The 24,482-nt window shown below is 43.8% G+C and overlaps 4 protein-coding genes across 11 annotated transcripts; 3 read left to right on the top strand and 1 right to left on the bottom strand.

Annotated features, from left to right (window-relative positions):
* The first annotated feature begins 1,264 nt into the window (after nt 1–1,264).
* Nucleotides 1,265–3,163, top strand: LOC127342387 (peroxidase 72). Its single transcript, XM_051368332.2, has 3 exons — nt 1,265–1,607; nt 2,162–2,353; nt 2,466–3,163. Exons 1-3 carry the CDS (start codon nt 1,371–1,373, stop codon nt 3,048–3,050), a joined length of 1,014 nt encoding a protein of 337 aa, XP_051224292.1. The 5' UTR covers nt 1,265–1,370; the 3' UTR covers nt 3,051–3,163.
* Nucleotides 3,164–7,137: 3,974 nt separating this feature from the next.
* LOC127342384 (uncharacterized) lies at nt 7,138–18,823 on the bottom strand. 8 transcript variants are annotated; one of them, XM_051368327.2, is made up of 7 exons: nt 15,410–18,823; nt 15,243–15,323; nt 15,063–15,148; nt 14,798–14,978; nt 10,912–11,004; nt 8,717–9,327; nt 7,138–7,750 (listed from the first exon to the last, which is right to left on the bottom strand). In XM_051368327.2, exon 1 carries the CDS (start codon nt 18,750–18,752, stop codon nt 15,474–15,476), a length of 3,279 nt encoding a protein of 1,092 aa, XP_051224287.1. In that variant the 5' UTR covers nt 18,753–18,823; the 3' UTR covers nt 7,138–7,750; nt 8,717–9,327; nt 10,912–11,004; nt 14,798–14,978; nt 15,063–15,148; nt 15,243–15,323; nt 15,410–15,473. The 8 variants fall into 8 exon arrangements, with proteins under 8 accessions (XP_051224287.1, XP_051224289.1, XP_051224288.1 ...); XM_051368329.2 differs by having other exon boundaries at nt 14,798–14,966; XM_051368328.2 differs by having other exon boundaries at nt 15,258–15,323.
* Nucleotides 9,024–10,886, top strand: LOC127342388 (peroxidase 72). The gene is made up of 3 exons (XM_051368333.1): nt 9,024–9,251; nt 9,842–10,033; nt 10,125–10,886. The coding sequence occupies exons 1-3, from the start codon at nt 9,024–9,026 to the stop codon at nt 10,707–10,709; spliced, it is 1,005 nt and encodes a 334-aa protein (XP_051224293.1). The 3' UTR covers nt 10,710–10,886.
* Nucleotides 18,824–19,943: 1,120 nt separating the features above from the next.
* LOC127342383 (mediator of RNA polymerase II transcription subunit 27) lies at nt 19,944–24,469 on the top strand. Its single transcript, XM_051368323.2, has 7 exons — nt 19,944–20,310; nt 21,871–22,032; nt 22,807–23,260; nt 23,504–23,563; nt 23,665–23,733; nt 23,916–23,959; nt 24,042–24,469. Exons 1-7 carry the CDS (start codon nt 20,006–20,008, stop codon nt 24,181–24,183), a joined length of 1,236 nt encoding a protein of 411 aa, XP_051224283.1. The 5' UTR covers nt 19,944–20,005; the 3' UTR covers nt 24,184–24,469.
* The last annotated feature ends 13 nt before the right edge of the window (nt 24,470–24,482 follow it).

The raw sequence follows: 24,482 nt of genomic DNA, 5'->3' as shown, positions 1-24,482 counted from the left end.
TGGCCGACTTGTGTAACCATGCATGCATACTTGCGTATAACAAAAGTAGGAGGATTAATTTGGAAGCAAAGCCTCTGCTTAACTTTATGACAATGCCTTTTCCCTGCTTTGTCATCTTGATTTCACACGTGAATGGATGATACATAGTACGTACCTACGTTCCAGTACTGTCAATCTGTCATGCATGTGTACGTGAGGCTAAAATGTAGTACTCCTCCGGTTCTAAATACTTATCGCAGATTCAATCAATTCTAAGTACTACGCAGGTTTAATTTTCATCCCGACATTGTATAGCAGCATGTCAGCACGTATATGATGATTCAACAACATAATACCACCACCCTTCCAATGAATAAGCCTAAAAATTAGTGAAAAATCAACATTCTTTAGTTTGACCAATGTTATATACAAACATATGAATATTTACAACAGCAAATCAATATCCATAGATTCACCGTAAAATAAATGTTCATAATAACAAATTTGGAAGCATGTCAGCATGTGGATGCTCATATTTTTTCTTATTTATATTTGGTAAAATTTTGTCATCTTTAACTTTTGACTAAATTTATAAGCCTTATTCACTAACCAACTAATTCCGTGTGATCAACCTGTAAAGTCCCATACTCGTGTATAACAAATTTGGAAGCAATGTTTGGCTATCTACAGGCCTTGTCTTTTTTAAACCCTCCGCCCTAAATAGTTGCCGCGGGTTTTGGCAAAATGTAGGTAAAACTTGTATAAATTTATTATATTTGTGACAAGTGTATATAGGCCTATAGGGCCGGGGGGAGTATTACTTTTGTATGTAAGCTTGATTTTCACATTTGCTACGCTGTATTGTCACGTGTACCTCGAGGCTAACTATGGTCAGGATTAAAGTGGAGTCATGTGATGACTGATCATTTGCAATAATTAATCGAACCTGCATCTAAGAAAGTTTAACCTCCAACACACTAAAAACAGAGAACGCTGCTGCTAGCAGCACGTACGCACTCTGATCTGAGCCTTAAGGCCTTGGCTTGTGTATGTGGGGCAATTTTGGAACTTCAGGATGAGTTGAGTTGCTTGATGGCAGAATTATTGACGAAGCAGTTGAAAAAGAGCGCCCCTGTCTAACGGGATTGCCTAACAACTCAGCCAGCCAGCAGCTCCATCTCAACACCCGTCCTCTACTCTGCTCTCGAAACCACTCTTCTTTTTTCAAGATCCCTACACACGTCCCATCCTGCTGCTATATAAACCACCCCCAATGCCCGACTCATCTCACCACCACCCAAAGCAACAGCCAAGCTAGCAGCTCCTCCTCTCGTAACTTGCAACTTAGTGCAGGGCAAAGCAGTAGTTTCTCCTTAGACAACCTTAGATCCATGGCTACTTCCACGGGTTGTCTGCTGGTGCTCTGCCTCGTGTCTCCCCTCCTCCTCGCCGGCACCGTCCGCGGCAACCCGTGGTACGGCGGCGGCGGCCTCTTCCCGCAGTTCTACGATCACTCCTGCCCCAAGGCCAAGGAGATCGTGCAGTCCATCGTGGCCCAGGCCGTGGCCAGAGAGACAAGGATGGCGGCGTCCCTCGTCAGGCTGCATTTCCATGACTGCTTCGTCAAGGTACTGTCTACTCTGCTTCCTCTCTCCGCTGTAGTGTTCTCTTCTTTACATGCAACGACGATGCTTGCTGAACATACCCACTCCATGCAATGCGCCAGAGCAAATATCTTACTTTAGCACAATAGTATTTGCATTTTGTTTGGTAGCCTTTGGATGTTCGAACACATATAACTAAATAAAAAATGTGCAGAGCTTTCACCTTTAAACTTTTGCTATAATTGCATCTAGAAATCGCAAAAGGTGTCGCTAGGAGCATGGAAGAGAATCTGTAGTTTTTAGGCTAACTGTTTACCAGTGATGAGATAGCCCACCTACATCGCCCATGCATGTGAGAACCACTTTATTTTGTCTGGGTGGCATGATCTCGAGTCCGTAGTACCATGATTGTTTAATCCAGATGCTCAAATGATGTTGCTATCCATGCAACTTACGTTGTCAACTCAAAGTCTCAAACGCATGTGCCTAATCTATGCTCTATTTCATCCATGCTCCTAGCCTAATCTATTCCTCCTTTTCTCACATCCTAATTCCTCTATGATTGTTGTATGATGCAGGGGTGCGACGCGTCCGTGCTGCTGGACAACAGCACCACCATTGTCAGTGAGAAGGACTCCAACCCCAACAAGAACTCTATCAGAGGATTCGAGGTCGTCGACCAGATCAAGGCCGCCCTCGAGGCCGCCTGCCCCAGCACCGTCTCCTGCGCCGACATCCTCGCCCTCGCCGCCCGCGACTCCACCATCCTCGTACGATCACTTACAGTCTAACACCATCATATTTTCCTATCTAGTGCGAGCTATCTGAACGCAATGCAGCCAGAGTATTCATGTTTTGACTTTGTAAATGATTAACCTGCAGGTTGGCGGCCCGTACTGGGACGTGCCGCTCGGCCGGAGGGACTCTCTGGGCGCCAGCATCCAGGGCTCCAACAACGGTATCCCGGCCCCCAACAACACCCTCCCCACCATCATCACCAAGTTCAAGCGCCTCGGCCTCAACGTCGTTGACGTCGTCGCCCTCTCCGGCGGCCACACCATCGGCCTGTCCAGGTGCACCAGCTTCAGGCAGAGGTTGTACAACCAGTCCGGCAACGGCCTCGCCGACAACACGCTCGACGTCTCCTACGCGGCGCAGCTCAGGCAGGGGTGCCCACGCTCCGGGGGCGACAACAACCTCTTCCCGCTCGACGTCGTCACCTCCACCAAGTTCGACAACTACTACTTCAAGAACATCCTCGCCGGCAGGGGCCTGCTCAGCTCCGACGAGGTCCTGCTCACCAAGAGCGCCGAGACGGCGGCTCTCGTGAAGGCGTACGCCGACGACGTGCACCTCTTCTTCCAGCACTTCGCGCAGTCCATGGTGAACATGGGCAACATCACGCCGCTCACCGGGTCGCAGGGCGAGATCAGGAAGAACTGCAGGAGGCTCAACAACTTCCACTGATCGGTTACTCACAAATGCTAGCTGCTATATTTGTGTGCTCAGTTAATTTTACGTGGACCTTGTGTGTCGCTTTTTTTTTTCCTTTTTCAATAAACAAGTGTGATTGTGCTTAATCTGGAGCCTGAGGGAACTGAAGTACGTGGAGTAGTAGTATATATTCATGGGCATGGAAGTTGGCTATTCGTTTATCTCCTGGTTTGTTACAATGGACGTGCACTTCGGTCCATCAAACCGCCCACGGAGATGGAAAAAATTCAAGCACATTTATCATCTTCGTTGGCTCCATTTTTATTTACTTCACGTGTTTATGTGTTTACTTAAAGTCAGATTTTACAAAGTTTGACCAAAATTGTATGAAAAAAATCAATATGCATAATACTAGATACATATAATATGAAAATATAGTTTATGATGATTATCCTAGAATATATATATACACAGAGCTTCTCACTCATATTATATTGTAAATGTTCAAATAGTTGGGTAAATATTTGATCAAAGATAACAAAGCTAGATTCTAAATCTAAAAGCAATTATCCTAGACCTACGGACTGTTTTGGCTACAAAAGACCAAGTAATTGTGAAACAGAGGGAGGTGTACTTTTGTACATGGTACTAGGTTAATTATGAGTTCGTTCTTTTGGTTCGTTTGGTAGGTAACATCTGGCTAGTGGCTGCACTGTAGACTGTAGTACAGCATCCAGCCGGCCTTTCTAGGTCAAGGTAGCAATGCTAGCGCTCAGATGCGCGTGTATGGTGGGTGAATCATGAGCAACCACACAGTGGATATACCCATCTCTGTCAGAAGGAAGGGCCACTTCATTGATCGATCGAATCAACGTAGAGATACAACCGCAAAAGAGCTCAGTCCCGGTCTTTTCAACTGAACATCTTTCTAAAAGATGCAAATAGCTAGCAAACTCATTACACGCTTGCTCAATCATTCCGTGCACCTCCGGAACAAAGGGATGTGCCGAACTGGTTTGTAACTTTTCAACTGAACTCTTCTTTTTTATTTACGAAAACATACTCATTGTTCATCAATGAAAATGAAACAAAATAACTAAAGAGCTAACAAAATAGAAAAAAAAAACAGGAGCGAAATGTTCTCCTCCGGTGCGACTATGAAGGCGATCTAGGGCTGCCACAATCAAATGCCATGTATCCGCCGATTTTGGCCAGAAATCGACGGGCGCACACCTCCTCTGTTTGTCATGCTCCGGCAGAGGGAGAAGGCAGGGATCTCGGACCTGCGCTCGGTGTTGTAGTTAGGTCCATGAAGTTAGAGCTTGATCAACCGACAAAAATATTATGGTGGGTATGACCATGCTTTTCGGAACAAGAAAAAAGTTTCCTCTTCTCGTTGTCCACCTTGTCGGTGGTGATCTCGCCGGTGGTCTTGAGGACGGCAGATCGCTTCCCCGTCGTTGTATCAAGTTTTGATGTCACAAGTTTTAGGTCATGAGATTCATATCAATTCAAGGGTTCAATGGCGACGAACTTAGGCTCTATGCATGTGGTGGCCCTTGGAGGCACGTCCTTAGGCCGAGGCAGATGTACGCAAACTTCATGTTTCTCATCAACAAAGTCAGGCCTGCTCAGGTAAGGGTATGGCGACAATGGCACGTTGGTGGCTCATTTTGACGGCGGAGTGGTTGTTAGGTGGTTCAAGAACCTATATGTAATTTTTATTATATCTTGGGCGCATTATACCTCTTGTAAACTTCTATAATAGATTTTTGATCCTTCTCGCAAAAATAATAATATGAAAATCAACCGAACTTTACATACAACCATTTAACTCAAAAAAACCTTTTGGACGAAATTAATCTGAACACAATGTAATTTACTTTACATGACATTTATATAATGTTTCTACGAAGCATGCATCTAATTAAATGGCTCGGTTAAAGATGGCCTGTTCTAGCGCCAACAGCTAGCAGATGAGTATTACTCCGTATGAGCCTTGACCTCTAAAGATGAATGAAGATCAACATGAACGAATAGCTAGGTCCCATATGATTGATGTGCAGTCATCAATCTCAAGGTCAAGTGCAGATTTATATAGATTCCATGTACAACAACTAGTTGCCGACTGGCTGGTGAAAAGGCCGTACAATATAATAACTAGTTAACTACAACACATGGAAGCATATGAATCGAGGATTCGTTTAGAGTTGGTACACTATGCTGCACTAGCCATTGTACTTTTTTGTAGTTGTAGTGTTGTAGTACTAACCCCATTGGCGTTCATTATTGTAACTTCAACCAAAAACGTATTTTTGCCTTCTTGAAAAATCGGTAGCATGGGCAATTTGATTGTAATTAGTACATTTGATTGATGTGGAGTAGATAGATAAATAGGCGTAGGAGTACTATGATATGAACAAAATCATATATATACCTACTGACATATTTATGTGCTACTAAAGAGTCAAAGACGCATCCATGGCTAGGAGTAGATTCGAATTGATTAAGTACTAACAGGGATCATTCCGGTTTACACGGCACCACGCTGGCACAACAGTTGTACAATGTCGGTTTAGGCACCAAAAAAAATTACACTACCGGGTCTTTATCCTTCTTTGGTGTTGCATGATTTTTTTTTTTTGTTGCCTACAGCACTAGAAAGCAGTTTAGTTTAATCTCAAAAGCAATGGAATAAAATATAAAATCTCTCCCACATCTACAACATACATTGCTCAATCATTTCGTTTGTATAGACAGTGGCTATGATAAGAAACAAAGAAGCTACCCGTGAAGGGCCCAACGACACCCAAGCGTGTTAAGTCATCATATCGAATTCTTGCCACGATGTGATGGATTTGATGATCAATGTACGAAAGTAGAGCGTGAAAAAACACATGAACTGTATTCCTATAAAAGGCAGCTTCCTAGCTATAGCTTGGTGAAATATTTGTGTTTATGGATCTAACTGTACTATTGTATAGTACTCAGAGTTATAACTTTGCGCATTCGGACCGGTAACTAATCAAGTTCATTGGAAACATGTTTGCCAAAACAAAGTGTGATATTCTTAAGAATGCCCTTTCTTTTTCTCCAGCATGTAATTATTTTGTTCTAATTTATGTTTACTTTTGTGAAATTTAACGTTGCATACAAGGTACGCAGCCACGGTATCAAATGTTCACACAACACATTGCATAAAGTGCTATTTTGAAGCACAGCACTCCCTTCTCAGTCCAGCCAACAACACTCCACAAAAGGGAAGATAGAGCATGGACAAAAACAAATTTTAACCATGTCTTGGAAGCTAAGGACCTTCTCTAATCGTCAATAAAGCAGTGATCAACTTGGCTCCTTCCAGAATCCACTATTATTATATCGATGGTCTGCAACAATGTATCACATTTGTAGGCTTCTATGCCAATGTATCTCATTAAATGCTTGCCCTTTTCATAACACAAATCAAAAGTCTTCTATGCTACATCAAGAATATAGTATGTGTAACATCAAGAAGGAAAAGGTTAGATTGGACCTATTAAAACTCTTCAGTTACATAGGGAAGCCAAACAAAATATTGAGGAAAAAAACTAGGGTAGTTGAGAAGAGCTTTGTTTAATAATTTATTCTCTCAACAAAAGATCGCTTAAGCAGATTGTGTTTGGTAAACTGAAGATCAGTACAATACATTAAGGCGCTCTCTAATCATGTCACTTAGTTGCAAAGTCCTTTATTCTGGGAACAAGTTGTAAGAAATCATTGCCTGATTATTTTCAGTTTGATTTGAAAATTTGTATTGGTTAACTTCTAAGAAATGTGTGGGCCTATTCAAACTATTTGCTTTCTTCTTCTACAGTAAGTCAGTAAGTAGGGCTTGGTATGCTGTTAAGTCTTAAGAGATGGTTATAGGAGGACAATGGGGAAAGAGGGAACATGAAACAATCATGAATCAGGATCATCCTAACACAGCAGAAGTCAAATGAGCAGGTAGTTACATCCCAACAACTACATGTGAGAACACTAGAGAATACTGGTTGAACCAAGTATTTATGTTAGTGGAAAGTACAAAAATACATGAAACGCATAAATAACAGGAGTCATCAAAGATTCTATAAAAGAGCCATGAAAATGAAAAATACAGCTGGATTATTCCAGCTGATATATGGGGTTGAGGAGAAATCTTGTGTTTTAAACAGTGGCGCGGTGTAAAGCTCAATACAAACTTGAAAACTACAAGCTCACTTCAATATGAATTTTTTTTATGATCATTCTACCTATGTATATTGAACTAGGACATGAATTTGCATAAAGATTACAACAGTACTAGGTCTCTGGTGTAACAATATCCGTGATCAACAATAACGGTTCCCATGCATACACTTAGCATGAACATACCTGCAAGTCATATGCAAGTCTCTGAGACTCTCTGTGGCACGCTGTTGTTTTCTTCAAGAAACGGTCACTGATGCGCAGAACTGCAGAAGAATAAGGCAGCTGGTCCCGTGACAAAGCCTTGGAACAGTTGAAAGTACTTCCAGCTCCAGGAACCAGCTCCAGACATGAATGTAGGCCATGCAAGCACCTAACGCAGAATCATCACGCATCCCGTGTCCTCCAAAGTTGGTACAATATCGCACATCTCCTTTGACCCGATCAGCATCGACCGCACGTGTGTTAGTTAGTGAGATAAGCACCAGCTGTAGCAGAAGGCAGCATGCTTACAAACGTTCTCTAGCCTGCCCATTAGATGAACCATCCAAAAGCTTCAGTAAGGTAGGAAAGGTAACCTAATTTGGTATGATTCTACAACAAGACACAACAATAATGTGGGGGTAAAGATCTTAGACATTCCCCAAAAAAAAAATCTTAGACAATAATACCCTTCGTCCAAAACCTGTATTCTACTTAAGGCTGCTGTAGCCAGCGTACTTTTATCCCCAAAGGCGTGGGACACGAATCCCTGTTCCTATGATGACCAACAATAAGAAAACCTCCATAATACTTGTGCTAGCGTTAATTAATACCATCCGACCTGTAACAACTCTTGTGTATAACAAAAGTAGCAGTATTAATTAGGAAGCAAACCTTTCACTTTTGGTTACGCCTTCTTCTGTACTTTGGTAGCTTGGTTTCACATACGATATATGTTGTATACTTGTATTGCCATGTGTTTTTAGGGTTGTTGTATTGCCATGTGTCGGGCTAGTTCCTACAGACTTCTTAAGTGTTAGGGCGGGTCTACAGCCTACTGTGATGGAAAACGTTAAAGTGGGACATGTGGTTGATCTATTGTTAGAAAGTGCCTGCCTTATAAAAGTAGTTCAAACCAATCAGTGTAGCATCTATATACACAAGGGGGTTAAATAACATGATCACAAAAGGTGATTAATTCACAAACTATGGTCTATGGATATGTTTGTTGAAGGCATTGTGGTGTACAGTGGACACCGCAGTTACCATAACTTCCTTCTCTTATCAGTGTTTCATGCTTGCAATTTCGAAGAAATTTCAGAGGAATGGCTGTTAGCTCTAAGATGTTTCATCAGAGTTACAGTGTACACTTTACTTTAGCTTCTCAGTATAATATATACTGATATTAAACTTGTCTGAGAAATGTTTCAATCTACACTTGTTTACCAAAGCTTAATCTTGGAGTAGCTTCACACTAGAAATGATGACCGAAATGAGACATTAAGACATACCACGGTTTTGAAGAAAAACAGATTGAACCTTTGGAGTTGCTTGATAGAAGAATTAATGGCCAAGCAGTTGAAAACAGTGCCTGGTAGCTCGCTTATTATATACGCATTGTCTAACAACCCAGCTTCCATACTGCAGAGTCCTCTCCTGGAAACCAACCTTCTTTCCATCTCCTACACTACAAGTGCCCCATCCTCCTACTATATAAAGCACCTCATCCCCATATCTGACCACCCACAAGAAGAGTAGAAGCAAACAGCCAGCAACTATCTTCTACTTGTAACGAAGTGCAGCAAACGAATTACTTACATGGCTAGTTCCATGGGTAGCTTGCTGGTACTCTGCCTTGCCTGTCCACTCCTCCTTGCAGGCACCGTTCGTGCCAACCCATGGTATAGCTTGTTCCCACAGTTCTACGACCACTCGTGCCCGAAGGCCAAGGAAATTGTGCAGTCCATCGTGGCACAGGCTGTTGCCCAAGAGACCAGGATGGCAGCATCCTTGGTCAGGCTGCATTTCCATGACTGCTTTGTCAAGGTTTCTGCTTCCTCTTTGCTGCAGTATTATTTACATGTTTCTACAACAATATATTGATGCTTGCTGAAGATAGTTCCTGTAATGTAAGACAGCAAATTACATATCTATGACTAATATGATAGATGTGCATTTTAGTCGTTAACTTCAGTTCAAACGCACCCAGAAAAAAAACAGTTCAAATGCTTAAACTCAATGTGCAAAGTGCTCAGTTTTGAACTTTTGCTATACTTGTCCTTAGCATTGAAAATTGTGTCCTGAGGAACATGGAAGAATCTTTCTAGATATTTTTGAAGTTTTTACAACCTATAAGATATCCTACCTACAATGTACACACTACTTATTGTCTCGGTGACATGATCGAGTCTGTAACATGAGTGCTTTTTTTCCCAAATAAATTGGTGATTGCCTCATTTAAGTGCACAATAATTGAGACTCACTAAGCAATGCACATCCTTCACTCGATGCATGTACCTGGTCAATCGACACTACAGTTTTGCTGCATGTGTCCAATCCACCCAATCGACATTACAGTTTCACATTCCTAGTCATTTACTATCCTGTTCTGACATCTTCTTTATTTCTGTGTATAGGGGTGTGATGCATCCGTGCTACTGGACAACAGCAGCAGCATAGTCAGTGAGAAGGGGTCCAACCCCAATATGAACTCCCTCCGGGGATTCGAGGTCGTCGACCAGATCAAGGTCGCCCTTGAGACAGCTTGCCCCGGCATGGTCTCCTGTGCCGACATCCTCGCCCTCGCCGCCCGCGACTCCACTGTCCTCGTATGTGTTCATCATAACTCTGTTCCTAACTAGCACGAGCTAAATAATGTAGCATTATGTGTGATTCTTCTGGACCCAAATTAATGTCCAGGTTGGTGGCCCTTACTGGGATGTGCCGCTCGGCCGGAGGGACTCTCTGGGCGCAAGCATCCAGGGCTCCAACAATGACATCCCTGCCCCCAACAACACCCTACCCACCATCATCACCAAGTTCAAGCGTCTCCGCCTCAATGTCGTCGATGTTGTTGCCCTCTCAGGTGGCCACACCATTGGCTTGTCCCGGTGCACCAGCTTCCGGCAGAGGCTGTACAACCAGTCAGGTAACGGCCTAGCCGACAGCACACTGGATGTGTCCTACGCTGCGCAGCTGAGACAAGGGTGCCCACGCTCCGGTGGCGACAACAACCTCTTCCCGCTCGACGTTGTCACCTCGACCAAGTTCGATAACTTCTATTTCAAGAACATCCTGGCCGGCAGGGGCCTTCTCAGCTCCGATGAGATCCTACTCACCAAGAGCGCCGAAACGGCAGCGCTCGTCAAGGCATATGCAGACGACGTGCACCTCTTCTTCCAGCACTTTGCACAGTCGATGGTGAACATGGGCAACATCATGCCGCTGACCGGGTCACAGGGGGAGATCAGGAAGAACTGCAGGAGGCTCAACAACTATCACTGAGTTACTGAATGTGCTGTCTGTGCTAAATTGTGTGTGGAGTTGGCGCCAAGTTTTATCTGAATAAGCAAGTGTGGTTGTAATTTCCAATTTTTCTTGATCATTTATGTTCTGTAAACTGCATTGAGAAATGTTTATGTACTAGAAATTCATATAAGATGAGTCCACCTGGTTTCTTTAGAGGTTGTTGTTTTACATAACTTACCAAGTCTGACTCCCAAGTTCCAGCACATGGTAGAGTGTTCGTAGTCAGGCCTGTTCGTAGTACTCCGGCCGAACTTCCTCTGACATATATTTCCTGTCAAAAGACCAAAAGTTAGTTTTTACAAGATACCTACAAGTAACGAAAACCCAATCTTGTGCCTCCAAAAATCTCTCGGGCTATAATGGAACCAGTCGACGGCACATTGGGGTGTACTAGTGCACTAGGCATTTATTTCAACATTCAAAATTTCTGAGAAATTTGGAAAAAAAAAAACCAAACTGGTAAATATGTATATACCATGTCACATAATTTGATATCGAAATTCAACACACAACTCAAGAAACAAAAAAAGACACATTCCACTATAAATAGTACAGGATGACCCTATTCACTTCACATTTTGATACTATTCACAGCATGTTGGTCTTTTTATTTATCAAGTCAAATTCAGAACTGAAATTATGTACGTAGCATGAAAGATTTTAAAAAAAAAAATCACGATTTTTAATGTATATTTTGGGAGTGAGTGTGCTTACACCTCAAAGGTGCTATTGCATAATATATGCCTCCGGAAAAAAAATTGCATCATGGCATCTATAACTCACAGGGGCTAAGCTCAAGACCAGTGTAAATTATGTAAAAAATTGACACCTGACTTGTGAATAGTGGAATACCTATACATACCAAAAGCAGGAACCTATTTCTGATTTTCTATAAAGTGTTCTTGGTAGATAATCAGAAAAATCCAAAAGTTCAAAGAAAACAGTGTCAGAACAAACTATCTGAAATTTCAGTAAGAAGAACTTCAATATACTTAGAAAATCTTGCTCACAATCGCTTAATAACCCGCACAGAGGAGAGCAAAACGAAGGAGACAGATTGTGCCGAACTGTACAAGTAGACCAGCCCTTGGGGAGGTTTGTAGGAATGGCAGAAGTCACTGATTGACAGTTGCACATGCAGAGAGAGGGATTTATTGGCAGACTCTGTGCTTCAAGAAGTCACTCATTAGCTGAAAGCAACCAACTCACAATCCAGGGAAGCTAGGAACAAACATCTGAAGTCCTGTCCACTACAGATCCTCCATACCAGCTCATGTCTCCAAGAGAACACGATCTCGCTCAGCCAATCACCTTCTCGTCTCCTCGTCTTAATCCATTCCCGGCGCTCCTCTGCCAACGCCGCCAATGCGACCTTCTCCTCTAAAGCAACCCTCCTCCAGTGGGACGCAGCTTCAGTGACTTCATGGGATCAAGTCTCAGCGTAACTTGGGGCTCATATCCACCACAAATATCAATCGGATGGACCGGAACAAGTCCAGACAAAACACGAATGATGGCTAGCTAACTTTTTCACAACACTTGGGCATTTGTAAACTTAAAATGCTTCTAATTCACAAACCGTGTGCTCAAATTAGCTCATATTTTAGCAGATTGGATAGTGAAGCATATTTGATTTACTAGAATATTTTCAAAAATTTCTGGAATGTTTGAATTTTCAGTTTTAAATTTCCGAGAAAAACTGAAAATGTTGCTTATTCACAAACCGTGTGCTCAAACTGGCTCAAAATTTCCTAGATTGGATAATGAAACATATGGCGTGCATAGCGCCCTGCAACCAACCTAGGACCGTGGCGAGCACCGGAGGAATGCACCAGGACCTCCAAACCGTGTCTCCAAACGCGAAACTCCTAACATAGGGACGACATGAAGGACACCGCCATCGCGTCGATCCAAAGGATCTAAGATTTTGCCCGGAGACCGCAACCAAAACCGACGAAAGCGTGGGAGACGCCGAAGCTCCTCGGCGACGCCTCCAAGGAGAGACACAATACCCGTGAGCGTCGTCGCTGCCGGCCCAACAACTCAGGCAATCCATTGGTCGGCCGCGGGGTTGACGGCCGTGCGAGTGGTTGGTTGGTGCGTGGCAGCTGGGCGTCGGCGAGGTGGTGGTGGTGTCTGCTGCGAGCATGCTGCCTTGCTACTCGACGACTGGCGGTGCTTGTAGCTTGGTGGGACAACTTCGGAGGATGCATCGGCTGCGGGTCTTCTTGCTTCATCGTTCCGCCGATGTCTTCCCTTATATCATTTTACTTTCTTGTTGGGCATGTCTCTGTTGTTGCCCCAGTATTTTACTTTGTTTAAAACGATTATATGGTGTGGTTGCTTGGAGGTGGCGTTTTGGCACACGTGCATATGCACCCATTATAGAAAATTATAAAAAAACAATTTTAAAAATGTCAAAAAAATCTGACATAAATTTTTTGGTATACATCGTGACATCCTATGTCCGTTCATAAGTTTTCATGGAAAAACAACATTTTGTGTGGTGTGTACAAAAAAGACAAAAAAATGTCCTGTACGTAGTCGTGTTACAGCATTAAAATTTGTCTTTTTTACAGGAGCCATAGAAAAATGCTTTTTTCTTTAAAAACTTGTGTACCAACATAAAATGTCTAAATGTACATGTAAAAATTTAGTTTAGAATTTTTTGACACTTTGAAATATGGATTCACATAATGGGAGCATATGCTCCTATGAGCCAAAGTGCATTTCCCGTGGTTGCTTTATTTATAAAGAGGAGTGAAAGACTATTTCGAGGAGGAAAATTCGAACTATCTAAAAAAATTCATACTGAAACAAGGTTTGCTGATGACAAATTATATGTTTCATTATTCAATCTGGGAAAATTTGAGGCAATTTGAGCACACGGTTTGTAATTTAGAACCATTTTAAGTTTGCAAATGCACAAGTGTTGTGAAACAGCTAGCTAGTCATTGTCCGTGTTTTGCCTTTGACTCGTTCTGGTCCATCCGATTGGGATTCAGTGGTGGATGTGAGCGTCAAGTCACCGTGAGACTTGATAACATGAAGTTACTGAAGCTCCGTCCCCTCCAGTGCAACAGTTGCTGCACCGATCAAAATAATTCACTTCTGTGGCATTCAAGCTCTAAGACCAGTAGATCAGAGTTCCCCATACCAACGCTAATGCTGACCCAAACTAAAATAATCATTGCTATTATTTTTTCTGATGGTACTGCACAATTTCCGTCGACTACGGTCAGCCGTCTCCCTCATCTCTGGAGACCGGAGCGTGTGATCCGCCAGGTCCTCGTCTCTGGCAACCGGAGGGCACGGATCTGGCTTGTCCCTCATCTCTTCCGTGTCACCTGACTCCAGCTAGACCTGGTGTGGCGACATCTCTGCGTTCGTCTGTGTGCGGCGACATCTCTCCAAGTGTGTTCATCTACGTGCCTGGCAGCTGCCAGCGAAGGATGGCGGCGAACTTCTGTTTCCAGACATGGGCCATGTATTTTTCTTTTTGGACTGAGATAAAGTGACAAAACTACCCTTTTCTACAATGTGGTGGATTAGTTCCTCTAATCACAACCATTAGTTTGCTTCAATTTTCATGCAAAAAAACTGCCAGAAAGCATAGAAGAACTCCTCTTATTCCTTTACAGTTCTCAAAAGGATGTGCAGGTTTCTTCATTAACATTTTTTTAATCCTGTTTGTTTCAAATCTGTCAGTTCCCAGATAGTTGTGGGCTGATCTCACCCAATTGAATCAAAAGTACATGTTCTGTTTGAAAGATTAAAGCTCACTTAAATAAATGGGCGCATAAGATCCAAGTATGGGAAAAAAAAGGGTAATTTTTTGATTCAGTTCATATGTATAAGGTGTTAGTTTGAGATGTTTCGCCGGGAATTAATGTGAAGGGGGACTGGCAACTTTTCCATGTATTAAACAATTTGTATGTGCAGACAGATTTAGTGCATTATTACAGTATCTACAATTCAAAAGGAACTTAGATTTGGAATGTAGATAGAGAGTAAAAATAACAACACTATTACAGCAACAAAGAGCATGTACTAAAAATAATTACCTGCAGGTCCATTGCTCTTACAGCTTTTCTGTTTGCACCCTCCCTTTTCTTACCGCACAACCCTGATAGCTGCTGGTTCACTACCCTCAGTTGATCTGATTTGTCACTTAAGTGTATTCCTGCATGATGAAGTTGCATTGGTTTGCTCTTTTCTCATGCCCTGCTCAGTCTAAGGCATATCCTGATATTCAAAATTTTGAACCATATTGGAAAACATATGCAAAACCAAATGAACAATGTGGATGGGAAAATGAAAGATGAATACCATGTGTTCACCACATCAGCAGAGGCCCTCTCTAACTGTTGGAACCTGTGGACAGTCAGGGCTTTCAATTCATTTGGTCTTTATTGCTGGGGTGAATGAAAGAAAGAAAGAGCAGTCAGATCATCAACGGTATATGTGTTTGTGTAGTTTATTTTTGCTACAAGTGATAGATGGTGTTACGTGTTACAGTTTTACATCTTTGTGAACCCTTCTGTTGCTAACTCCAAGATGGTCAATAATGTTGACAAATGTTCTCTTCACCTACAAAACACAAAATAGATATAGTACAAGTCTCAATTGTGCATCACCGGGCATCAGTTATAACTACAAGAAAATTGCGTACTTACAAGAGATGTGTTTATGGATGGTGATACCATGGGCCAGAAGAAATTCCCTATCAAATTGTACTGCTTACCAAACATATCCCGAATTCCGAATCATTGCTTCAATTGCCTTATTGGCCTTGAGAAGCTCCCCTTTCGAGCATAGTGAAGCAATAGCAGGATAATATGTGTCAAAGTCGTCATAAAAAGACTTCCCTAACAAATTAGCATTGTCAATATCAGTATCATCACTTGATATGCACAAATTATCAATTCTCTCTGTCATGGGCTTCAATGTGCTTTCAGAACTTCCATCAAGGCCATTACCAGAAACATCAAAAGCAACTGAATTTAAAACTTGGTCTGAATCGGTTCTGGGATCGCATGCATCATCAATTTTCTTCGGCTTCTTGAGGTGAGCAAGCATATTACAATTATGAGAATCTGAAGAGGATACAGACATGAGTCTCACTTCACTGAGGATAGTTACAACCTCATCAATCCTTCCTTCCTCGCATGCGGAAGACAGAAGACCAACTAAAGAGTCGGTCTGGACCTCATCTCCAGCGATGTTTATTAGCTCCACAACTTGTTTGCACTGAAACATCTCCCTCAGGATGCCCCTGGATTCTTCAATCCTTCCTTTTGCATAGAGTCCTTTTACAAGGCTCATGAAACCAACAAAATCTGGGACCATCTCCTTACGATGGTATTCATTGAAGAAGCTTAATGCAGCTTCAGTGTCACCTTTCAGACAGTGCCCGCTGATAACTGCACCAAGCGTAAAAGCATCTGGAAGTAGAAAAGGTTCCTCGAAATGAGACAAAAGCTCAAGTGCCTTTTCAGTTAACCCATAGTTACAGTAACCACTTATCAGCAGGTTGTAAACATGGGTAGTGGGTCTGATACCATTGTTGGACATTTTCTGAAAAAATTTATATGCATCATCCAAGAAACCCTCTCTGCACAAAGCGCCTATAAGTATAGCATACGTGATCATCGTTGGAACAATGTTGCTTCTTTCTAAGTAGTCAAAGAGCCTGAATGCTTCGGTAAAGCATCCATGCTGGCACAAACCACTGAGAACTGAGTTATGAATGATAATGGTTGGATGAACCCCCTCTTTTTTCATGCTTCCACAGACGTCTAACGCCATTTCAAGATTACCACCTCTACAAAGGCCTTCCACTACTATGGAATACATGGCTAGATCCACCGGAAAACCACTTTGTTGAGCTTCCTTCAGGAAGTTATATGCATCCAGTATTTCACCTTCTTTCTTAAGTGCATAGACAGCTCCCCTTAGAACACTGACAGGAACACCGCCATTGTTCATGTAACTTGAAAACCGAATAGCCTCACCAACACCCTTCTTGCTGAGGTGACAAGACAGCATATTAATCACTCTAGGTTCGTGCAGGCCATGAATCTTAATGAACTCACTCAACAATGGTTGTATGACCTGTTCATTTCCATTTCGGAGTAAGCTCTTGAGTAGCTTGTAGAATGTTTTGCTAGATACAGCAAAGAATTGTGTTCTGATTATCTTGTAGACATCCAATGCTGCTTGACAACAATCCCTGGTGCTTAAGAAACTACAAGCGTAACTGCAAACCGATGAAAACAAGTCCATATCTAATTCACCCACCTTACCAATGAAATTCAGCACACCTTGTTCACCACCTTCTTTAAAGTTTGCATGAATCAACTTTATGTAAGTACAAGAATCAGGCCTTAGTTTTTTATGAATAAGATCATCAAAGATTTGCTCAGCAATGATGACCCTTCCTGCATTGCATAGTGCTCCAATCAGGCCATTGTGAACAACAGTACTGGAGAATGGTGTTTCTTTGTTGTACTCATCAAACAACCCAACTGCCCTATCAAATTCTCCATGTTTACACAGCATGTCTATGATCGTATGATAGGTGACGGTATTAGGGCTTAAGCCCATATCACGCATTCTGTGAAACAAGCTGCAAGCATCATCCACCTTCTTGATCATAAATAATGCTTTGATAAGTACATTGCATGTGACAACATCAAGTGCAATCCCGCTACTCTCAAGCCTATCCTGTATTTCCATAACACCAATAGTATCCTCTTCCATAATGTAACCATGTAACAGCGTGCTGTATGTGAAATTATCACCAGTAACAGCTTCGGAGATTTCAACAGCCTTGGTAGTCTGACCAGCCTTACACAAACCGTTTATTACAGAATTGTATGTCACATTCCCAACTTTTATCCCCTTGCCCTCCATCTCTCCAAGCAAAGAGAAAGCCTTATCCAAATCTCCCTTTTTGCACAATCCACCAATCAAAATCGAATATGCATACTCGTCCACCACTACACCTGTTTGCTCCAGTTTCCTCATTACGGAAAAGGCATCTTCAAACCTGTTCCTCTTGCAGAAACCACCAACAAGTGAGGTATAAGTGATCAAATTCGGCTTAGTACCCATTCGCTCCATCTCATCTAAGAACCCCATCACTTTATCCACACTGCCTTCTCTACACATCCCATCAATAACACTAGTGTAATTAACCACATCAGCTGCAATGCCCTTCTCTAACATAGAACGATGCTCCCGGAGCCCTTCCATCAGCAGGCCACTCCTCATGTATCCATGAACTAAGCTGCTGTAGAACACTTCATCACCCATCACCCCCTTCCGTTCCATTTCCCTTACCAGCTCTGCCACCTCACCAATCCTCCCCTCCCTCCCAAGCAAACTGACAACAGCAGTCAGCGTCACCAGGCCTGGCTCAAACCCGCTGACATCCTTCCTCACCCTGTCGTAGAACTCCAACCCAGCCTCAGCCTTTCCAGCCTTGGAGAAACCAGAAACGATCACGCTGCAAACGCCATCGTCCACCTGACACCCTCTCGTGGTCATTGTATCGAACACCTTGACCGCCCCGGCCATGTCCCCGCGGGCACAGAACTCCAACACCATCGCACGGTACGTGGACGGGGACGGCACGGCTCCGTGGTCATCTACGCTAGTGGCGAGCAGCTCCAGCGCGTGGCGCAGGTCCCCGTGCGCAGCGCAGGCTCGGCGGAGCAGCGCGTCCCAGAGGCGAGACGCGGAGGGGGCCGGCCCGGCGAGCGCGAGACGCCGAGCGGCGTCGCGCGGGCGGGAGGAGTCCAGCAGCGCGCAGGCGGCGAGGAGGTGGGTGCGCGGGGTGGGGCGCAGGGAGTTGGCGAGCGCCTGGCGGGCGAGCGCGCCGACGAGACGGTGCCAGCGGCGGCGGAGGAGCACGGCGAGGAGCCGGTCCACGTGGCGCGCGGTGATCGCGCGGCCAAGCTTGATGAGCGTAGGCAGCGGCGGCCGCTGAGGGGGGTCGCCGCCGGGGAAGCCCATGGCGAGCGGCGGGCGGCGGGCGGCTGCTGCCGCGGTTGGAGTGTGAGTGGAACGTTCGAAGTGCCACCGCCCGGCCCTCACTTGCATCTGAATCGACTGGTATGGGACTGGGACTGGGCGTTCAATAACTCGGCCCATGGGCCTGCTGGTTTCGTCGCTCTTACGGCTGGAACGAGTCTAGGGATTTTAGCGACCACCACCATCTCGACACCCCGATCTTGAAGTGGCTGGCCTCAAGACCTTCCGCTTGATCTCTCGGTTACCATCGGTGCCAGGACCTCCACTTCCTTTTGATTTGACCTTTGGATTGGAGATTCTACTCCAACCTCTTCTTTCACTCTACCCGGATTTATATAAATGTGGCCATAGCTATGACATCTCACTTCCGCGGCACTCTTGGACCATGCCTTTCGCAGGCTGCTGAGGCCGACCTTCGTGACCTTGCAAACGAGTTTAGTTCGATGTCCCTGCGTCACGATGTACCGGATGTTCGTTCTAGCCGTCTCACTGACAACAAGCTCTCGAACAAAAGTTTCAACTACAACCCTTTCAGGCATCTGCAGATCGATGAAGTGGTGGACAAGGTTTGGAGGAACGCTGCCCCCTCAAGTGCAAGATTTTCTGTTGGCTCGTCAGGAAGAAGCGCCTTCCCATAAATGAACAGCGGTTCCTGCAACCAAGATGAAGACACGTATCACCTGCTCCTTCTATGCCCCCGGGCCCATGAAGTTGGGAGCTTTTTCTACTCCGACTTCGCTGCCATAGACTTTTCTCGCCTCTCGGGCATGTGGACTTCACAATGCCGAAGCTTCGAAGAAGCCACCATCACCGTAGTCATTCTATGAAATGTCTGGAAACGGAGAAACGCACAGACCTTCAATGGCGATGATGAAGACATAGCCTGAGTCTCCCGTAGGTGCATCGAGGATATTAGGTTGTGGGCTCACCGATGTACTACCCCCTCTTCCTCTTCTGTTCTAAATGTGGCTATGCCCCCTCCCCCCCCCCCCCCCCCCCCCAGCCCTAGGTTGCTATGCCCCCCTCTCCCTTCTTTCTCCCTGTCTTATTTAAAAAAACTGTAATGCTTCCTTGTACTTTTGCGGTTATTTATAAAGTTGTTTAGGCTGGCCCAAAACAACCGTAGCCAGGGTCAAGAAAAAAACTCGGCCCATGTGAACTCGACATAATGGGCTTGCTCTAGTCACTCGTCTCGTCCACGGCGACGACTCTCCCCCATCTCCGCGGCCGCGAGTATGATGCAGCAGTCCCAGGCGGCGATGGCGGTGGCTGCGCCGCCGCCGCCGGCGCGCGCGCACGAGACGGTGGGCGGGGACGCGCCGCCGAAGCAGGTGGCGCAGGCGATGGAGCGGCTCGGCCGCGCGGGGAGGATCATCGCCGACATCCGGCTCGGCGCGGACCGCCTCCTCGAGGCGCTCTTCACCGCCGCCAGCGCGCCGCCGCACAGCGCCCAGCAGCACATCGAGAGGAACGAGCGCGTCGTAGTCGAGGAGGAGGTCTCCATGCACCGCCACTTCGACGACCTCCGCGCCCTTGGCAGGTACTCCTCTCCGCCCACGCCCGCGCTCTTCCGTCTTGATCCGCAAAGCTCCTTCTGAGCTCCCTTGGCTGGTTACATGACTGTTTAGTAGTTTGGGAAATGAACTATGCTAGGATAATTTCTGAAGGGTGGGGAGAACATCCACTCTCCCATCTTCTGCCGGTATGCCTATGCCCTAATAAATCTAAATCAGGAAATCGCTGAGGTGGTGGAAATCTGTTCATGTCTTCGTTATGGTAGGGGAAATTGATATCTGTGATTCGGGCTAAGCTGGTTTGTGTTGCGTAGCTGATTTTGAAGAAACTCGCAAGTTATAGGGTTTGGTTATTCCCCTAGATAAGCATATAGTTATAGGTTTCTTCCAGAATGCTGACTTTTTTTATACTATGCTCTGCTCTTTTTGTGGGCCAATGCTTGCGCTTTGGAGGTAATTTGGTTAGCCAGTGTTTATTTCAGGTAGATCCTGTCGTGATCGACATATTGTCCTCAGCAAAATAAATAGTTTGTGTAAATTATATTATTTGAAGACGCCGACCCATGGTAAAATTTCATAAACCTGACCTTAATGTATTGAGAAGATTAGAAATGAGGCTGACCTCTGATTTCTACAGAAGAATCTAAGTATGTGTCCCTACTGACGCCTATGTTTCTCTTAACCATTCAACTTTGATCTATGACATTGCATGTTCTAGGCGTTTCTGGCCTTTTGCAAAGACATCGCTTGATCTTTTCGATTGTGCTCATTTTATGCAACTCGTATTTAGTACCTGGCTCTGGTACAACATTATATGCTTTGTTGAACTGCTGTGGGTAGAATTAGCATTTAGAACCTGTTGTTGTACTGTGACCCGGGGCCACAATTTTAGGCTAGATTATCACCCTACAAGATCATTTTGTAAGAGGAAAACATTTTTTATTGATGATGAAATTTTGCACAGTTGGATAGTCTGCTTCGTAACAGTCTGTACAGCACATGAATGTTTGTGACAGCATATCTACTTATCCACCTGTAGATAAAAAAACGTGTGAGTTGTCAATCTTGATGGGGCTCTAAAGTTACTAAGTAATGTTACATGTAAGAGTTAACTTTTGAGAGAACCTTGAATTTACTTGATAAGGCTAATAAGTGATGTGATGTGACTTTTAAGAGATTGAAAGCTATAAAGGTATCTGGAACAAACTTGAACAATTTGAGCAGAATATAATGTATTCCCATTATTCTCCTACTGAACTGAATTAGAAGTTCCATGCATTAGGATTTCCACTTCTTAGATAACTGTAACATTTTGTGTTTATCGTGCCCCCACTTTTTGGTTGAATCAGAGTCATCGTTGACATAACTCTACTTATTGGTTATGTACATCCTTACCAAATTTCTTAGACATTTTTTTCTTTTACTTCTCATTTGAATTTACACATTTTCTTCATCAGTGGTTGGGGCTAGTCTTTTTCAGGTTCAGCTGCAGCCTAAGAAGTATCATTTATTCCTTTTATCACTTCTTCCGTACTGAGTAATTCATTTTATTTATTTATTTATTTATTTATTTTGCTGTTAGCAAGGCAATTGGAAGAGTCTGGAGTTCTAAATGGGGCCCTTAAAGCTCGAGGCAATTCGTGGGGCTTGCATATGCCACTTGTGTGCCCAGATGGCGCTGTTGTGGCATATGCTTGGAAGCGTCAGTTGGCAGGCCAAGCTGGTGCATCAGCTGTTGACAGAACTAGGTGATTATCATTAATTATTTACTTCTATTGTGTTTGACTTTACTCTTTATTTTTTATTTGATCTGCGAAAAATTCTTTTTGCGTGAAATTGTGAAAGGCTTTTTGTCTTGATGCATTGAGATTAGAAAGAGTGTATGTACTACAAGCCTTAAGAAAGGCCACCAAGTGGGAACACGATTCCTACAGAAATAAGAATGAAGTAATGACGTCCTAGCTTGGCGGCGCATACCGTCACCCAAACTTATGCCTCTTGATGGTGTTGAATAGACCATTTACACTTGTTCTCCCAACGGCTGATGTATGTATGCCACTGTTTTCACAGTCACTAAGAGGTGAGTTGTATGAGCAAGACAGCCCTTTCCACTGTGACTCTGGTTCGTCACCAACCACCACCAGAAGTGATGCCGTAGACCTTATCTAAGAGAGTTATGTACAACATTTTCACCAACTACCAGTGTTCTAAAAGGCGGACTAGCCCACCTGAGTGCTGGGCCACCTAGCCGATTTGTCTCACCTATATTGATGACTAGCCCTGCACAGGCCTGCTTATTCAGTTGATTATGTGCTAGGCACTGATTTCAAGCCCAACTAGTCCTAGAGTGTTAGTGAACATTGCCAACCGTATAATTAACGTAGTGTACTTTCGTTGCTTTTATGTTGTGTTACTCCCTAAAATAGAGTGGTAATTTCTTGGATCTTCCCCTTGCTGATTACCTAAAAACTTGGCTGGAAACTGTTGCTTATGGATTCATGCTGATTCAATGTCGTTTTCAGGTTAGCTCTTAAGGCCTTCACTGACCAGAAAAGAAGATTCTTTCCTCACCTGGAAGATGAAGTTCTTAGCCATCTCCCTGATGATGAATCTGGTATTGCTAAGAGGCCACGGTTGTCTCCGGGCAATGGAGAGTTAGAAGAAAAAACTTTGTCTGAGATACTTAAGAATCTCGAAAATGAAGTACCCAACATGAAAGTATTCACATATCGACGTTTGGATTGGTCAAAAAGAGCTTCATCATTAGCATCTCTGATGGATGATGACTTTGTGGATCCATCTAAAGAGTTGAACCTGCATAATATGGGCAAATCAAGACCTGGTTCTATCACCACTCCCATAGATCAGGTTGCAGTAATTGAGTTGCTGGTCCCTTCAATATTCAGAGCTTTAGTGTCATTGCATCCTGCAGGATCTACTGACCCTGATGCTGTTGCATTCTTCTCTCCCGCTGAGGTAACTTTTTCTTCCATAAGCTGACTCCATTCACATCAATTATAAACTTTGCATAAGCAGCCAAGCGTTGCCCTGGCAGTGTGTGTTTATTGATGATAACATGCAGTTGCTTGTGTAGCAAGATCGCTTTTTGGTTGTTAGCATGTTCACATGATACACTTGATGGACAAAGTTCAGTGTTCTTGTTGATAAAATGACTGGGCAAGGTATTATTTCTGACAGATGATGTGTCTCTTCTGTCAGGGAGGAAGCTACCTGCATGCAAGAGGCGTGTCTGTGCATCACGTTTTTAAGCATGTGACGGTACATGCTTCTTTTAAGTTCTTTGATTTGATTATTTCTTCCCATAAGAGGCATTGGAAGTGAAACATGGGTGTACTGACTACTCTGTTTTGATTATGTAGGAGCATGCTGACAAGGCATTGCAGTACTTCGTCAGTACTGAGCCCAGTAAAGCACTTCCTCTGTTATTGGTGAGTTTTACCAAATATTGGTCGTTGCGATAAAAATTTGAGGACAGTCATCCAGTCATTGCCAAAACTTGCTTAACACTGTTAATTCATTGTTTCACTTTTTTTATACTGCTGTTGCAAGTTCTTGCAACAATGGTACCTTGCTTTGTGTTGAGTACTAACAACATGTCAACCTTTTGCAGCGTTGGATTGCTGATTACCAGACTCTATTTACAAAACTCTGCAGGTATATATAACTCGGGTTGCATCATATTATCATCAGCATTTCTGCTGTACAGATAAGTAACATTGCATTATTTGACATGCAGTAAATGCCGACGCCTTCTGCTCATGGACAAGTCTTTGGCTTTGCTTCTACCCCCGGTACACCGTCCCTACCACCAGACATCAAACGTGGGTTCAGATCATCATGAGGCCTATCACATTGGATGTTCTTCCTACGATGCCTGACGCTTCTACACAATCTGGACTCTTTTAGCTAGGATGTTTCTAACGCCATCGCCTTACTCTACGTGTAATGCAGCCGGATGTGTAAGTACAATATTGAACTGTGTGTAGTATGCAGTTAGTTCCTAAGAACAAAAAGGCTTGGTCATTGATGAGTTACTTTGGTTGCATTTTCACCTCACTCTTGTAAAACATGTGCATCTCATGAGCATGCAATTGCGGACCTGAATCTTGTAGAATATGGATAATTCTTATGTACTTCGATTATTCAAAGTACTGATTAAAGTAAGCTATGGTATTAT

This window comes from Lolium perenne, chromosome 3, assembly GCF_019359855.2.
Source record: "Lolium perenne isolate Kyuss_39 chromosome 3, Kyuss_2.0, whole genome shotgun sequence".
In the NCBI taxonomy this organism is placed as follows: Eukaryota; Viridiplantae; Streptophyta; class Magnoliopsida; order Poales; family Poaceae; genus Lolium; species Lolium perenne.
Note: the sequence above shows the minus strand (reverse complement) of the source record. Positions and strands in the feature narration are given on the sequence as shown.

Excerpts from the sequence above, each read along its gene's own strand:
- LOC127342383 (XM_051368323.2), top strand. The coding sequence starts at position 20,006 with ATGATGCAGCAGTCCCAGGCGGCGATGGCGGTGGCTGCGCCGCCGCCG. Across the intron at positions 20,311-21,870 it reads GACCTCCGCGCCCTTGGCAG|GCAATTGGAAGAGTCTGGAG; the intron begins GTACTCCTCTCC and ends GCTGTTAGCAAG. Across the intron at positions 23,734-23,915 it reads AAGCACTTCCTCTGTTATTG|CGTTGGATTGCTGATTACCA; the intron begins GTGAGTTTTACC and ends AACCTTTTGCAG.
- LOC127342384 (XM_051368324.2), bottom strand. The coding sequence starts at position 18,752 with ATGGGCTTCCCCGGCGGCGACCCCCCTCAGCGGCCGCCGCTGCCTACG. Across the intron at positions 15,149-15,477 it reads CGGAATTCGGGATATGTTTG|CAATAAAGACCAAATGAATT; the intron begins GTAAGCAGTACA and ends CATTCACCCCAG.
- LOC127342387 (XM_051368332.2), top strand. The coding sequence starts at position 1,371 with ATGGCTACTTCCACGGGTTGTCTGCTGGTGCTCTGCCTCGTGTCTCCC. Across the intron at positions 1,608-2,161 it reads TCCATGACTGCTTCGTCAAG|GGGTGCGACGCGTCCGTGCT; the intron begins GTACTGTCTACT and ends TGTATGATGCAG. Across the intron at positions 2,354-2,465 it reads CCCGCGACTCCACCATCCTC|GTTGGCGGCCCGTACTGGGA; the intron begins GTACGATCACTT and ends ATTAACCTGCAG.
- LOC127342388 (XM_051368333.1), top strand. The coding sequence starts at position 9,024 with ATGGCTAGTTCCATGGGTAGCTTGCTGGTACTCTGCCTTGCCTGTCCA. Across the intron at positions 9,252-9,841 it reads TCCATGACTGCTTTGTCAAG|GGGTGTGATGCATCCGTGCT; the intron begins GTTTCTGCTTCC and ends TTCTGTGTATAG. Across the intron at positions 10,034-10,124 it reads CCCGCGACTCCACTGTCCTC|GTTGGTGGCCCTTACTGGGA; the intron begins GTATGTGTTCAT and ends ATTAATGTCCAG.